The sequence below is a fragment of the Poeciliopsis prolifica genome, unplaced genomic scaffold (assembly GCF_027474105.1).
Source record: "Poeciliopsis prolifica strain line A6 unplaced genomic scaffold, Auburn_PproV2 SCAFFOLD248, whole genome shotgun sequence".
Classification (NCBI taxonomy): Eukaryota; Metazoa; Chordata; class Actinopteri; order Cyprinodontiformes; family Poeciliidae; genus Poeciliopsis; species Poeciliopsis prolifica.
Window position 1 is genome coordinate 17635 of NW_026562623.1, and position 17620 is coordinate 35254.

At 41.3% G+C, this 17620-nt stretch overlaps 1 protein-coding gene across 5 annotated transcripts in view; it reads right to left on the bottom strand.

The window, feature by feature from the left end:
* Positions 1 to 17620, bottom strand: part of LOC129357367 (MAM domain-containing glycosylphosphatidylinositol anchor protein 2-like) — a 94454-nt gene that overhangs the window by 17585 nt on the left and 59249 nt on the right. For 4 of the 5 annotated variants that reach the window (XM_055026662.1, XM_055026660.1, XM_055026663.1 and 1 more), the window contains 3 exons: positions 14059 to 14207; positions 5748 to 5925; positions 2629 to 2649 (listed from right to left, as the gene is read on the bottom strand). In XM_055026662.1, coding sequence (XP_054882637.1) covers positions 2629 to 2649; positions 5748 to 5925; positions 14059 to 14207 — 348 coding nt within the window. The remainder of the gene's footprint in view (positions 1 to 2628; positions 2650 to 5747; positions 5926 to 14058; positions 14208 to 17620) is intronic. The other variant, XM_055026661.1, reaches the window with a different exon arrangement.

The following is a 17620-nucleotide window of genomic DNA, read 5'->3' on the forward strand; positions in this document are numbered from 1 at the left end:
TTATCACCTCCTGGCATATGTCATTTTTTGCAAAAAGTAGTTAGGGCAGAAATATCACACCCCTTTTAAATGTCAAAGAAAAATCACTTTTGGAAAGAAAAAAAAATATTAGGCCATTTTCTTAGGAAGGTGACATTTTTACAGATGCATCATTATGACAAATTATTCCCTCATTACACATTTCTTCTGAACCTCTGGAAATATAAAGTTCCTTATTTTTATGGGAAGCAACTATCTAATAACCAGGCTTTATGTTAAAAGAAAATGCTCCCTAAGCTTAAAATTGAAAAAAAAAAAAAAAAAAATTCAAATACTGGAGTTTGAGTGGTCATGAAAGAATTCAATTGCCAAGGAAAGTTTAAAAGACCACTACTCCTCTACAATAAAGATTAGTGTAATAAGGTATTTAACGTACATTTCCTAAAGTCCTAGACTTTTCACAATGCTGATGATGAATTTACAATGCCGGATTTATGTTATTAAATCAAAGTATTAATGTGGCCAAATTGAATGTGGTTAGAATCAAACAAAGATGAATGATTTTGCTAAATATAAGGACTGTAAAAAGAAGATGCTTTTTTATTCTGGAAAAAGGTTAAAAAAAAAAAAAAAAAACTTCTAAATGAAACAGTACAAAGTCAGAAAATCAGGAAGGAGGAATATTTCAGTGTGTCACAAGAAACAAAATTGTTGCTCCTGATTCCGATCAGCCATGGGGGCCGATTATTGCTGATCATTGATACCGATCACATGGATTGTCTGTTCATTTTTTGATTTAGGTATAAATGGTACTGGCTATATGAGCCGACAACATGGAAATCTAAAATGACCTAATTTAGACAAAAGCATATCAAAAATCTTGCAGGCAATTTGCACCAAGTATTCAGTCCAAAGGACGACTGTAAAGAATAAATAAAACTCGCCTCCTGGCTCTGAATGGTTGTTTCTGACTGAGCAGTGTAATTCTGTAGAATACAGGGAGGAGGCAGAAGAGCTCGATTTTTTTTTCCACAGAATATCTGTCTAATGTTAGGACATAGCAAAATTTTAATACATAAGTTTCATACTGCAGCTTTAAGCAGATGTTCAATGTGAGAGTCTACAGTCTGATAGAGCTCAAGTGCTGCTAAGTCTGTGAATATTACATTAGTAGCACATAGCAGCGGTCCAACAGCGAGAGCATTTTTTTCCTGGAGACAGTCTTGATATACCCATATTCCGTCAAGTGTTTGATATTTAAATATAATAAATTTGTGGTGTTGATACATTTTGACATCCCACACTCTCGAGGTATTTTGTTCATCACAACACTCAAACTACCCCATTCACTCTCAGAACATTGAAGTTTACAAGACATTGCTTACTATTGCTGCCTTGTGTTTGCGCAGTGTGGAAGAAAGGGAGAGACATGCTGCACATAGGTGCCAAACAGGTTCTAGCCTGTTTGGCGCCCTGGGTGAACCACCTTGACGGCTTCCACCCCAGCCATTCTCCTCCATGAAGTTGTTGAAGCGGGTGGAGGGAGGTGAGGGAGAGTAATAGGTGTTTGTATTATGATATTTCAGATACTGTTAACATTCAGATCTTCCAGTTGTAAGTACAGGGGTTGGAGGGATTTGACAACCAGGGAGAGGAGGGCTCATGCCTTCCCTGCAAGCTGCCACCCTGGGCAGTTGCCCATGCTGCCTAAATCAGAAACAGAAACACCACTGGCTACGCCAAGGAGTTGGAAAGTTAAAATTTTCCATTCAAGTTTTAATACTAAAAGCAGAGGGCAGCAATAATTATATAAAACATGCTCTTTAAGATAACTAAAGAAATTTCTAACATTAGAGGTAGATATATCTCCTCTATCATTGTTACAGAAAATGTTTTAGTGGTTTGAGTCAGTATTTATGCCACAAATGCTGAAAAATTTATGTTGACCTGTTTTATGCAATACCAAAATATGAATTCACATAAAATTTTGAGGGGATTTTAAACTATTGTTGGATCCACAGTTTCTGTGGACTGTTAAAGCGTACAGAAACTGTTCAAAGTTTTATGAAAACATTTAGTGTAGTAGACCCATGGAGAATATTATCTCTCACTAAGTGGCAATGTTCACATTTTTCACCAGTCCATAATTCTTACTCCAGGATGAACCTCTTTCTATTGAACTCTGAGCTGTTACCGATTGTGAACATTTTCAGATCACTGCCTTTGGATGTATCACTGAGAAATTGAGACTTATTAATATTCTATTGTCAGACAAATAGACAATAGAGTAAAGAAACCAACTGATTTGCTCTCCAGCATCAAAAATACACCAGACATGATGAGAGGTACAATTTGGGAAGTGCAAAAAGCTTATTTACAGAGGCAGTTGATTTTTTGGGGTAATTTTAACCCCATAATAAAATAGGGATAAATATTCTATAATTATTAATGGATAGGCAATATTTGATCCCTTGTATTAAAAGAAACAGGCTCTTCAAACAGAACTTTCTTTGCTGTGAACTACTGAACAAAAGACCTGGGCTGATGAGTGAAATGGTTCCAGATGTAAAAGGAGAGAGCAGAAGCCAGACTGGCGAGAGTGAGAGAAACAGTTTCTGCAAATGCTTGTTTTTGGGGACAGATACTTACTGAGATGTGGGTTAACAGGAGCTGCAGAAGAGCAGAAAAAAGTACAATCAGATAATCTGCATAGAACCAGAAGCTCAGGATTTATTTTGATCAAACATAATTAACCTGTTTAAATCCCAATTTTTTTTTCTGCAAAATAAGTGCATGCATTTCAACCCTTAGACCTCCCAAAACACATAATATTTATGAATTATTACATTTTATGTTGGCTATGTTAGTGAAGATGTAGGTTTTACATTCGGCAACAATTGTTGCCAATGGGAAACTGCATAGTGCAAATGACACAAATCTGACCTATTTATACACATGAAAGAATAAGAAAATTTATGACATGGTTAACCTGTTATAACAAAGAATGGTTACAAGTGTGTTCAGAAATATTTTAGATGCCACATCATGCAGATGACACTGTCTTAATGTGACCTCATTTGTTTACTTCATCAATGAGACAACCTCAGAATTACAATGAACAAATCTCCATCTGAGAGAAAATTCTCCATGATCCACCAGACCATTAACTACACCTTGAACCTGTCTTAAACTACTTTCAGGCATGGCGTCATCTTGTAGTGTCATTCAGGGCATAGGCCACACTTTGTGGAATAGGTCACCTTTTGTTAGGTCAATGTAAATGATGGTCAGTGTAATTTTCAAGTCATGAAACTGTTACAGTATAAATCACATTTTACTGAACAAAGGTTCCCATGAGAACAGTATTTTTTGTTCTAAAATAAAAAAACTCAAAATGCACTGTTCCAAATTATTATGGAACAGATTTTCTAAACATTTTACGAATTATAAAGAACTGCAAACGGTCATTCTTTGAATGTGCAGCATTAAGTGGTCACATGTTCTAAAATCAAAAGCTATTTCAATCAAAAACATCTTAACAGACCAAGTTACATGTTAATATTGGACTTTCTTTGGTATCACCTGCACAATTCTTGCATCCATTGAACTTGTGAGTTTGTGGAAAGTTTCTGCTTGAATTTCTTTGCAGGATGTCAGAATATCTTCCCAGAGCTGCTGTTTGATATGAACTGCATCCCACCCTCAGATCTTCTGCTTGAGGAAACTCCAAAGGTTCTCAATAGGGTCAGAGGTCAGATGTCAGAGGAGGATGGTGACCACACCAGGATTTTCTCCCCTTTATGCCCATAGCAGCCAGTGACACAGTGTTATTTCTTGCAGCATTCACTGTCATCATAAGATGATTTTGCGACTGAAGGTACGGTTCTTCTTTTTGAACAATGAAAGAAAGTGATCAGTCAGAAAGTCCATATACTTTGTTGAGGTGATTGTCACACCTTCAGGGACTCCAAAGGGGCCAACCAGCTCTTGGGCCCAAAGCATGACTCCACCACCTCCTTGCTGACATCACAGCCATGTTGGGATGTGATGGCCGTCCACCACCAGTCCACTACTGCGTCCATCTGGACCATCCATCGATGACTGCAGTCCAACGCTGCAGTCATTGCAGGTCTATATGAAAATGAATCTTCATGTACGGCTGTGCCCACTGCCACCGTTTCTGCTTGTGAGCTCTGGTTAGGGGCCAATAGTAGGTTGATGTGCCACAAGCTTCTGGAGGATCCTCCGCCTTGAGGTTCAAGAGGCAGCAGCAGCAGCAGCAGCTTCAAATATCTGTTTGCTGCTTTGTAAGGGCATTTTAACAGCTGCTCTCTTACTCCCATGAATTTGTCTGATAGAAACTTTCCTAATTATGCCTTTATCTGTACAAACCATCTTTGTTCTGAATCAGCCACAAATCTCTTCAAAGTACGATAATGCAATACTATCTATAAATTTAATAGCACAACAAAAAAATTCATCTTTGTGACACTTAAGTCCAATTTGCATAATAATTTGGAACAAGGTGTAAGTATCAGAAAACCTACACATTTTCAATTTCTGTCAGATTTTGGGACTTGATCTTCCAAAGCCTGTAGAACCCTGATCTCCAAAAAACACGATGAATTGTTAACCTTTTGTTTTCTCTCAGCTGATCTACTTTTCATTGGAGCTACAATTGGCCTGCTACTAACTTTTTACTATCATGAACATGAACAAATTTAAACATATTTAGGCCAACATTTAGTCCTGGATGACTTAAAGATGTTAATTTGAGGTTTGGGAGCAGCCCACAACTTTGTGAAATTAAAGCCACACCTTTAATTTCACAAATAGCCTATTTTTACTCAGATCACCCATACTGCACATTCTGTTACATTCCTGCAACCCCACCTTCACTTACACTCAAACATTTCACTTAATATCATTCTTTCTTTCACCCTCTTTGCCTTTCCGTCTTGCCATCCTTCCATCCCATCCCATCAGCCTCATCCCATTTCCTTCCTTCCATTCAACAGTCTTCATTCTTTCTGTTAAAGATTGAACCCCACTGAGTCTTCATCCCCCAAAGATGTCTCCCCAGATGATCGAATAGCAAGCAAGAAATTCAATATGTCTGTTTTCATAAATATGCAACAGGTATGCTGATCATCCTCCTAAATACTGGGAGCAAGATGTGTGAATGATTAGCAGACCATGGCTGTTGGTTTTTCCATCTATTTGGAAAGGAAGTGCAAACTGACATCCAAAGATGTCTGTTTGTCACTGGCAAGCAGGAAAAATGGATACAATGTGAGAAATATCCTCCAGCAATTCTATGGAGCTAAAACAGTCTCATAATTCACAAATGCACAGATCAAGATTCACACTTGTATTTTTGATGCAAACACAAATATATCTTGATTTGCAAGCTGTTTCTGGCCTGTGAGTTTCACTGTGTGTGAATTTGAGACTCCCCTGACATCTCAATACACAAATGTCTTTTTTAAATAAATGGTCAATCTGATTGGATGATCAGCAACCAGTCAGATTTCTTGCTTCAGCCAAACATCTCAACGGGTCCACACATTGGGGTAATCTATGTTTCAGCCAATCGCTGGCTACAGCACTTTTAACCCATTCCAACAGCACTGCAGCCCTTTCTCTGAAATATAATAAAGTTTTCACATTTTTTAAAGTTTTGAAACTGCAAAAAATACTGTCCGTAAAATGACACGTCAAACACAGAAATATTGTTATAATTAGCAATATATAAAACAATAACGCACCGCTGTATGTGATTGTGCGTTCAGAAGCATCCCCCTCACCGTATCGGGTAATAGGGGTGAGACGCACCAGGTAGGACTCAGGTTTGATCAGTTCTGTCAGGTTGTAAGTCAGCAGCTGCCCCTTTTGGATGGGTCCACCAATAGGAATCTCTTGCTCCCACCAGCGAGTCTGATCCATCTGAGACAAACACAGAAGTAAATGAAAAAAAATGTCATGGCCTGGAAGGACTTTAGATGTAAAGAATTTCCTAATTCAATGGTTCGTGGTGCAAGACCTTACAGCTGTGTACAGGATTTTTATCGTCATTTTAGATTATAAAAATTTTACATCATATTTTTATCATCTAAATTTTATCATTTAGATGAGAAAGGCATCTAAATGTTGATAATGTTGATTAAAAACATTTTAGATGTTTAAGATGATTTTAGATGCTTTGATCATCTAAAAGCATCCAAAAATAAATATTTTTATTATACCATACCATACCAACTTTATTTATAAAGCACTTTAAAACAACCACAGCTGATACAAAGTGCTGTACATAAAATAGATAAAAACAAATAAAAACTCTTACAGTTTAAAACAAACAATGTAAAACTAGATCTCGCTGGAGTTGAAAGCCAAGTAAAATAGATGGGTTTTAAGACGAGCTTTAAAAATGGACAGTGAAGGAGCCTCTATAACCTGCAAAGGCAGGTCATTCCATAACTTAGGACCCACGACAGAGAAAGCCCTGTCCCCTCTGAGCTTCCGTCTAGATCTCGGTACCTCCAAGACCAACTGATCTGCAGACCTTAGATACCGATAAGGTATGTAAGGATGAAGAAGCTCAGTGAGGTAAGCCGGGGCAAGATTGTGCAGCGATTTAAAAACAAACATAAGAATTTTAAAACGGAGCCTAAAATAAACAGGCAGCCAGTGAAGTGAAGCCAAGACAGGGGTCACATGCTCTCTCTTTCGAATTCCTGTCAAAAGTCGTGCAGCCGCATTCTGAACCAGTTGTAGACGTGAGAGCAGTGACTGACTGACTCCCAGATATAGAGAGTTACAATAATCCATTCGAGTTGAAATAAAAGCGTGGATCACTGTTTCAAAATGCTGCCTGGAAAGAAAAGATTTCACTGATACCAATCGCCTTAAGTGATAAAAACTGGACTTAACCACAGCTCTCATGTGGCTGTCCAATTTAAAATGATTGTCCACCTTAAAACCAAGATCTGTAATAACAGGTTTAAAATACACCTCCAAGGGTCCCAGGTCAACAGAGGAGGACTCACAGGAGCCACTGGGTCCGAACACCATCACCTTTGTTTTCTTTTCGTTAAAATTTAAAAAGTTCAAAGTCAACCAAGCTTTAATATCACCTTGACATGCCAGGAGATGTTTGATTGACTGGACATCTTTCTGCTTCAGGGTAAATAAATCTGGCAATCGTCAGTATAACAATGAAATGAAATCCCATGTTTCCTAAGGATAGAACCCAGAGGTAGTAAATAAAGACAGAAAAGCAGTGGGCCCAGAATTGAGCCCTGTGGTACACCATATGACATTGAAGCAGTAGATGATTCAGAGTCTCTAATATTTACTGAAAATGTTCTGTCCTTCAGGTAGGACCTGAACCAATTAAGAACAGTGTCACCAATACCTGCAATATGCTGTGATCGCGATATTAAAATGTCGTGGTCGACTGTATCAAAGGCAGCAGTTTGGTCAAGTAAAATCAGAACATGATTACCAGAATCACATGCTAAAAGGATGTCATTAAAAACTCTTATTAAAGCAGATTCTGTGCTATGAAGAGTTTTAAAACCTGATTGGAAAACCTCCAGAATACCATCCTCATCTAAAAACTGTTTCGGCTGATGGTATACAGTTTTTCTAAAACCTTAGAAAGAAAAGGCAGCTTCGAAATAGCCCGATAATTTAATTTTAATTTGAGTAATTAAGAACACACCGGGTGCTGGGTGGAGGCCTATTGTTTGGTAAATGTCTGTGTTGACAGGAGGTTGGAAATGGTTTTTTTGACCACTTTGTAGAAAACCATTTTTTGGGCTTTAAACATTGAATTAAGATTATTGTTCATTCTACACTAAGTTGTAAGACACTTTAGTAATTATTTTTGTCACTACTTTTACAAGAAATAAATTGCATATTGTTTACAAAACAATCAAGTTGGAAGTGCATTCAAATCAAACCACCTGTTAACACCTACAGCCTTTTTTGGAAGTTCTGGAAATGGCAACAACACAATCTCTCTATCTGGTGAGGCAAAGATGTGGGGAACTGTCATGGAAAAGATCAAAATAAGTGTCAGGTTCTGTGTTTTTCTGTGTTTTATTCTGAGTTTTCTGTGTCTTGAGTTCTCCTCTTGTCCTGTCTTCCCCTTGATTGTTCCCAGGTGTGTCTTGTTCCCCTGATTACCCTCAGTGTATTTAGTCCCTCCTGTGTCCTTTGTTCCTCCTCGGGTCCTTGTCAGATTGTCGTTGTCGTATTGTTGTCAGATTGTCGTTGTTTTTTTTGTGCCGCCCTTTAGACCAGTTGCTACCGGTGTGAGCCCTGGCTTCTGCTCAGCCGTGCTGCCTGGCCGCGGACTATTGTTTATTGACTCTGTGTTTTTGTGGACTTATTTTCATTAAATTTCTCACCATACACCTACCTGGGTCTCCAGCGTGCTGCCTCACCACCTCCACTACTCACCAATTCTTGACAGAAGGACCCGACCAAAAAAGGAATTATGGTGAGGCGTAAGAGATACAGAGCCCAGATGGACCGTGAGGACTGGATCCAGCAGCAGTTGGAGCTGGCACAGAAGAATCTCTACAAGGATGTGGAGATCCTGCCTTCTCCGCTGCTGCTGGAGGAAATGGGACTACCGTCGGACTATGACATGGCGAATTCACAAATTCACGCCCCGACAGCCACCATCAACTTTCCTCCGTTTCTAACTCCAGCCGGTTTCCAAATAAATTCAGAGGAAGATTTCAATCACCTCTTCAAGTTGTTTAAAAGAGACTCTTCCATGCTGGAGCTAGTTTTTGAACTTTATGATGAGTTCGTCCAGCAAAAACATTGGGCTCCAGTTCCAGCCCCAGCTCCATCCTCAGCTCCTCGTGCCGCTCCGCCGGACCCCGCTCCGGCTGCCGTTCCTGCTCCGCCGGACTCCGCTCCGGCTGCCGTTCCTGCTCGGCCGGACTCCGCTCCGGCTGCCGTTCCTGCTCGGCCGGACTCCGCTCCGGCTTCGGCTCCTGCTCGGCCGGACTCCGCTCCGGCTTCGGCTCCTGCTCGGCCGGATCCCGCTCCGGCTTCGGCTCCTGCTCCGACGGATTCCGCTCCGGCTTCGGCTCCTGCTCCGACGGATTCCGCTCCGGCTTCGGCTCCTGCTCCGACGGATTCCGCTCCGGCTTCGGCTCCTGCTCCGACGGATTCCGCTCCGGCTTCGGCTCCTGCTCCGACGGATTCCGCTCCGGCTCCTGCTCCGACGGATTCCGCTCCGACGGATTCCGCTCCGGCTCCTGCTCCGACGGATTCCGCTCCGGCTCCTGCTCCGCCGGATTCCGCTCCGGCTCCTGCTCCGCCGGATTCCGCTCCGGCTCCTGCTCCGACGGATTCCGCTCCGGCTCCGGCTCCTGCTCCGCCGGATTCCGCTCCGGCTCCGGCTCCTGCTCCGCCGGATTCCGCTCCGGCTTCCGTGGAGTCTGCTCCTCGTGCCGCTGCTCCGGCAGCCTCTATCCCTAGTGCTCCTTCCGAGATCCCTAGTGCTCCTTCCGAGATCCCTAGTGCTCCTTCCGAGATCCCTAGTGCTCCTTCCGAGATCCCTAGTGCTCCTTCCGAGATCCCTAGTGCTCCTCCAGTGTCCCCTAGTGCTCCTCCAGTGTCCCCTAGTGTTCCTCCAGTGTCCCCTAGTGTTCCTCCAGTGTCCCCTAGTGTTCCTCCAGTGTCCCCTAGTGTTCCTCCAGTGTCCCCTAGTGTTCCTCCAGTGTCCCCTAGTGTTCCTCCAGTGTCCCCTAGTGTTCCCCAGTGTCCCTAGTGTTCCTTCCAGTGCCCCCTAGTGTTCCTCCACTGCCCCCTAGTGTTCCTCCAGTGCCCCTAGTGTTCCTCCAGTGCCCCCTAGTGTTCCTCCAGTGCCCCCTAGTGTTCCTCCAGTGCACCCTAGTGTTCCTCCAGTGCCCCCTAGTGTTCCTCCAGTGCCCCCTAGTGTTCCTCCAGTGCCCCCTAGTGTTCCTCGGCACCATGGACGCCCTCCGGACCTCGCCCGTGGGGTCTGCCGCGGGCGCCGAGGACGCCCTCCGGACCTCCCCTGTGGGGTCTGCCCGCGGGCGCCGAGGACGCCCTCCGGACCCCCCTCGTCGCCTCTGCCCTCTTTCTGTTTAGTTTTGGACTCTTGGCCCCTCCTTGTGTTTCCGCCCACCTTTTGTGGGTAGTTTTTTGTTTTCTGGACTCTGGCCCTCCTTCCGTCGCCCCTCCGCCCACCCTGGTTTTTTGGGTTTTGGATTTTGTTTTTGGGCGTCTGGTAGCCGCCCTTTAAGGGGGGGTACTGTCAGGTTCTGTGTTTTTCTGTGTTTTATTCTGAGTTTTCTGTGTCTTGAGTTCTCCTCTTGTCCTGTCTTCCCCTTGATTGTTCCCAGGTGTGTCTCGTTCCCTTGATTACCCTCAGTGTATTTAGTCTCTCCTGTGTCCTCTGTTCCTCGTCGGGTCCTTGTCATCGTTTGTCGTTGTCGTATTGTTGTCAGATTGTCGTTGTTTTTTTTGTGCCGCCCTTTAGACCAGTTGCTACCGGTGTGAGCCCTGGCTTCTGCTCAGCCGTGCTGCCTGGCCGCGGACTATTGTTTATTGACTCTGTGTTTTTGTGGACTTATTTTCATTAAATTTCTCACCATACACCTACCTGGGTCTCCAGCGTCTGCCTCACCACCTCACCACCACCAATTCTTGACAATAAGGTTGCATCTGCTAGTCAAGTCATTTGAAATCTTTGTGAACTCTAACTGAGGGAACTATTTGAGTTACATGTACGAGGTTGGAAGCTTGTTTTTCACAGTTGGCCAACCTGGTCTAAATTTCAGCCTCAAACCTCATATAGGATTTAAGAGGGTTGTTGGTCGTCTCCACGGCTCCAGCGCTGGGATCAACAAACTCAAAACCACTATTATCAGGTGGGATACTCACTCAGGCTACTAAATAAAATTTTACAAATTCTAAATTATAAAATGGTAAGGATCTGATAAACTTTCACCCTGAGGAATAAAAGTTGGTGTTATTCTGAGTTAAAGTCCCAGAAAGAAAGAAGAGTAAATAAAATAATTTTTAAAAATTGTATATTGTTTGGGTTCAAGACCGAGAGAAAAGGAACCACAGGTGTACAGGTTAAAGTCCTAGAAAGTCCTTATCAGTACATAAGGCCGGTATTTCCTTGAGTTTTGATTTTCCAAACTGAGGGATGTAAAACTTTAGATGATCCTCAAGACCTTTTAGAATGAAGGCCTCTCTTAATTGAGTAAGAAACAGAGCGACCACAAAGCTGATTTGTTGGGATTCTATGAAGACGTTCGCAGTCTAAAGAGGAGATCCCACCCAATTCAAGCAGAATGGGTCTGCGTGGTTCCAAAATTCAATCTCCTCCTCAGGGTGATTTGTTTGACTATATGATAACAAAATATGGAGAAAAAAGTGTATATGGTGTGGATGAATAAATAAAAAGTGGTATTTTTCCTGTCGGTGGGTCATTGATTCTCTGTTTTGAAAGGAGTACAAAGAGAAATAGAACATAGAGAATATACTTTAAGAGACAAAATGACAGATGGAGACTGTGAGTCTTTATTGACCTTGAGAAACGTAGAGTTTGGAAAGCTGGATGGAAGAAAATGACCGTAGGAAAAGACAAATGCTAAAGAAATGTCTGGATGTACAGATGATTCTGGAGAAATAGCAGGGCGAGATGACAATGCTTCTATTTCTACTGTTAAATCTAAAAACATTTCTGCTTCTGTGACTGCTTCTAAAACTAAGGGAGTCAAGCCCCCACCTTACAATTCTTCTTCTCTTTCCACACATCTGTACTTGGACTTGAGTGCTCTCTCTGTGTTGGATCCGGACCTCGACGCCTGCCCGATTCCACAACCACGACAAGTGGTGTGTTGCACCCGCGGTGTGCCTGGACTCGTCTCGACCACAGATGCGACACAAAAAGGAACATTTTACCTTGAAATTTTAACTCCGATAACAACTAACGGGAGCCCTGAGCTTGTTTCTCTGCAACGAGACGGTCCCATCTGGGAGTGATGAGAGACGATGACACCAGAAGTGTTGCTTATGCACAGGGTGTTTGGTCTCTACGTGATGAAGCAGTTTGAGCTTCATTCCCTCATTAACGAGGCGATCACTACATGTCATGCAGAGTGGGGTAGAATGTGGGAATCACCTATCGGGATAAATCCATTCCCATGTCTCTTCTCTGGGCCTTTTCTTCTTCACAAAGAAACTTTCCATAGAATCTGATCTGTTTCTTACTCATTTTGCTGCTTGTGGCTCAATGTTGGCATGCAAGACATAATCGAAGCAATCCGGTTACAGGATTTTTAAAATAAAAAAGCCTCCAGACTCAAATAATACGCAAAATGGAAATAATATTTCTTGCACAATGCGGTACCAATTGGTTCATGGTCCGGGCGTTTGGGACTCCTGTTCTAGTGGCTGCACTACCTGGAGGCGTGTCTGCTGACTGGAGTTAGCACACCTGTGATTAATCACCTCATAACCTAGGAGTATAAAGGAATGGACTGCCAGCACGTCGACACCTGAGTGTTTGCCAGTTATCATGTTTTGCGCCCCTCTGAGTCAGCAATCTGAGTTTCTCTGAGATTATTTCTAGTAATATTTTCCTACTGCCTCTCTCTCAAGTATTTCCTTGTGGCGCCATGGATTTTACCCACTGTGTAACCCGAATTACTTGGTTTCTGGTTTTCCCCTCATAACGCTGTGAATTTTGCCCTCTGGGGTTATACTTCAGCCTCTGTTGAAGAATTGTTTCACAGCTGGCAGTCGGATCGCTCCTGCCTTTCCTTTCAAGAACTTACTTGTCCACCCTCCACCAGGGCCTCTACCATCTACCTCCAAATAATTTTCAATTATGGAACCTGGATTATCTCAAGAGCCCCTGCAAAGAGACCTCAGTAAACCTCTCCCTGGCGGAAGCACATTATCACACACAGTAAGATCAGTCCATTTTTCCCCTGAAGTTCACTTGTCCGATATTCCTTCAACTCACCATCTCTCTCCCATTGTCTTCAGAGTACCGACAACCCCAACTTCCATCCACAGGACAAGAACCACACAATTTCACATTTCATCCTTGTCAAAATAAACTTTACTTATCTGTTCCTCTCCTGTTCTCCTGATTGTGTTCTGTATGTGGGCCAAAATACTTTAACTCAACATGACATGATGTTTTGCTTCCAAGAAATATCAGTGTACAGAGTGCTACAACAAGCCCTGGTCTCCCCTACTGCTTCAATATTATATTAAGATCAGAAACTTGGATAAACAGCGATAATGTGATCATTTTGACCCAATTATAAACTGATCTCCATGGACAAAGTGCGGTGGTGTAGCTATATATGTGGATGTGAAGTATAAAGTGGTGAAAAAATGTAATGTGTCATAAACAATGTGCATGTACAATTGAAATACATAAAAAAACAGAAAATATATTTTATGTAAGCATATTTAAGAACTGGACAGAGGAACACTTTACTAATGTGAAAAATTGGATGCAGTGCATTATGTTTGTTGGTGATAACTTTGAAATCAACTAAATCCACACAAAGAGGCATAGGATTTCATTGACGTGTACAGTATTAGCTTAATTCCAAAAATCACAAAACCCACAAGAATAACAGTTCACAGTGCCACATTGCTTGACAAATTAGCAAATTAGAAAGTGGATTATTAATAAATGACATCAATGGTCACCTGCCAGCATTCATATTGATAAGAAGCACTTAGAAGATTTTTTTTAAAGCAAGACTGGCAATTAATATACAAAGAAAATGATCTGGATAAGGCTTATGAGGAGTTTTTTGAGACCTTTTATGATTCTTTATGATGTTATTTTTAGTGTTTTTTTTTACATTGTAAAAAACAAGGACATAAAATAATCCATTGGACCTCAAAACATTTCTGGAACCTTTTTGGAAAGGTAAAGGAAATTTTTCACACATTTGCATTCCTATTCCTATATTATGGGTACGGATAAGTAGTTAAAACTATGCTGAATGTAACAGTATTAGTTTATGTATGATCTGAGAGTCTCACCTGCCTGATGCCAAGCCGATAGGCCATAATTCGATCCACAGAATTGGGCTCCATCTGAGTCCATTGAAGTTTGAAGCCGTAGACTTGAGGTCTGTTCTCCCACAGAGCATTGAAGGTGTCATGATAAAACTCTGGTCTGTAGGCTTTTCCTGAGGAGATTGTAAGGGTCATGGAACAGGGAGGGGGACAAATAGAGACACCAGTTAAACAAGAAGACACAAAACTTTTGGGCATTGATAAATTTGTAAAACCAAGCCTTTTCAGAGTGACATTGACACAGCTGTGTGGTTCTGTTAGATTCAAGGTTCTCTAGTGGGGTGCATTTCAAACAGGTCATCACTTCTGAACATACGTTATGTATTTTATAAGATGTCTTTTTGGTAATTTTGTTGTTTGAAGTCTTTGAATTAACAAGCGACTGGCATGTGTAAAGAAAAGACAGTCTTCTTATTCAGTAAGCGACCTGGCACCCGTCTCTGTTTTGTTTTTACAAAGATCATCAGCTTACCTGCTGCTACCATGTCTTTGGCAACTATTTGGAGCTGCTATGTGTGAGTTGTACAAGCCTGGCATAATGTCCTGTTTGTCCCATTCGATCATGACCCAACGACAGCACTGCTCCAGTATTCTGCTGTTGAAATTTATAAGATCTGCTTACATCTAAATGGGTCACCACCATCATTTCTGTTCCTACACTGAGACATTATCCACCTGCCCCATCAGAAATCCTTATCGATTTTCGGCTGTGATGGTTCCAACTCCTTAAAATCTATTAAATCTAAATATAGTAACTGAGATTTAGATTTCAATTAACTGAAAAGGGGAAAGAATTTCCTTTCTAGAGGACATTGATTTGCTCTGACTGAAAGAGGAAGTTTTTTCTGATCTCTCTTTCCTTATTGATAATTTTACCTGACTTATTTTAAAGAGTTTTTATAGTTAGAATTACATTATTGACATCAGAACTGCATGACTTCAAACCTGTTGGATTATTTTTTTAACGTTTTTACTTTTTAGTCTACTGTTTCCCCTTCCAAGCTGAGACGGGGCAAGATGCCTCTGGTCGACATTGAGAACAACAGCAGTATAATACAATGACTCCAAACAGCAGAAAAAAAAGATTCATTTTCTGGATTACCGAGTTCAACAGAGGTTCAAACCTCCACATATCAGAAACAAACTATTCCAAAACAAACTGACAAAAAAATCAATTGGAATCGGAGTGACTGGCCCCGCTCCTTCATTGAAGTCACAAATCAAATCAATCAAATTTTATTTGTAGAGCACATTTCAGCAGCAAGGCATTTCAAAGTACTTTACATCATAACAAACACAAAAACATGCATCACGGAATAAACAATACATTGTTAAATATTACATTTCAAATAAAACTCTAATCAGGTGTGTGTTTAGTTGAGATTTAAAGGAAGTCAGTGTTTCTGCTGTTTTACAGTTTTCTGGAAGTTTGTTCCAATTTTTTGGTGCATAGATGCTGAAAGCTGCTTTTCCTCTCTTGGTTCTGGTTCTGGGGATTCAGCGCAGAACCAGAACCAGAACCTCAGCCTCTGGAAGGTTGATAAAACAACAGCAGATCTTTGATGTATTGTGGTGCTAAACCGTTCAGTGATTTATAAACTAACAAGAGTATTTTAAAATCTATTCTTTGAGCTACAGGGAGCCAGTGGAGGGACTTTAAAACTGGTGTTATGTCTCTATCTTCCTGGTTTTAGTGAGAACAGGAGCAGCAGCTTCTGGATCAGCTGCAGCTGGAGGATTGATTTGTTGGACAGGCCTGTGAAGACACTGTTACAATAATCAATGCGACTAAAGATAAACGCATGAATGAGTTTCACTAGATCTGGCTGAGTCATTAGTCCTCTAATCCTGGAGATGTTCTTCAGGCCGACTTTGTAACTGTCTTTATGTGGCTCGCAAGGTTCAGGTCAGAGGTCATCACTACTCCCAGGTTTCTGGCTGATCGTTAGTTTTTAGTTGTAATAACTGAAGCTGTGCATTGACTCTAGATCGTTCCTCTTTAGGTCCAAAAATAATGACTTCAGTTTTATTTTTGTTCAGTTGGAGAAAGTTTTGGCACATCCACATATTTATCTGTTCTAAACATTTATTCAGTGATTGGATGGGGTCAAAGGTCACATGGTCACATCCTAAAGCAAAGCTGTGTGTCATCCGCATAGTTATGGTAGCTAATATTATTACCTTTTATAACCTGAGCTAGTGGGAGAATATAAATATTAAATAAGAGGGGTCCTAGGATTGAACCTTGGGGTACCCCACATGTGACCTTTGACCTCTTTGATGAGAAGTTTCCCATTGAAACAAAGAAATCCCTGTTCTTTATGTAAGATTCAAACCAGTCGAGCACTGAACCGGAGAGTCCGACCCAACTCTCCAGTCCATTCAGCAATATGTCAAAAGCTGCACTGAGATCCAACAGAATCAGCACTGTGGTTCTCCCACAGTCCGTATTTATATGGATATCATTGAATACTTTGACTAGGCCAGTCTCCGTGCTGTGGTAACCATGGAAACCAGACTGGAAAGAGTCAAAGCAGTTGGTCATCATGAGGAAACTATTTAATTGTTTACACACAGTTTTTTCAATAACTTTGCTGATGAATGGGAGGTCAGAGGTCAGAGGTCGGCCTGTAATTCTGCAGTAGTGATTTGTCCAGGTTGTTCTTTTTTAACAGTGGTTTGATGACTGCTGTTTTCAAAGCCTGGGGGAAAACACCTGATGTAAGCGATGAGTTTACAATTTGGATCAGATCAGTAACAATAACAGGCAGGACTTTCTTAAAGAAATGTGTGGGAAGGACATCCAGACAGCAGGAGCTTGAACTTAATTGACTTATAATTTCTTTTAGGGTTTAAAATTAAGCAGTTGAAAATGGGTCATTTTTTCTGTGTTTGTTCTGTTTGGGTACAGCAATGGTTCTGGCTTTAGAGTTGACGTGAAGATTAATCCTCTGATTCTTTGAATTTTCTCTGAAAAGTATCTGGAAAACTTGTTCCATCAGCATTAGATGAGGTTTCTTGAGGTTTGTCCACATGAATGTTGAAATCACCAACAATTATTAAACAATCATAATCAATGCATATTATTGATAGAAGATCATTCAAGTCAGTAAAGAAATTTTCCACATATGTTGGAGTTTTGTATAAAGTTAGTGTCAAAGTTCGTTTGAAGCCTTTAACCTGAATTCCAAGATACTCAAAAGATGTGAAATGACCCAAAGAAATTTTACTACAATTTATGGTTTTCTTTAATATAGAAGCCACGCCTCCTCCTTTTTTATATTTTCTATTCTACTTTAAGTGGCTTGGAGGCAAGAAGATTTTCAGTCTGAGGTTTGAATTAGGACCGCTGTATTTCATATTTCTGTTTTTTGTCAATTTTCTTGTGATCCGGACAGGTAATGTCTTGTTTTGGTTGCAGCTGCTTGTTTGTCTTTCTTTGGCGGAGCAGGTGTTGAAGTTGAAGGTGGGTTTCGGCTCAGAGCCGGCCACACTGATTCATCCAGTTCTCCCTGAGTCGTCTCAT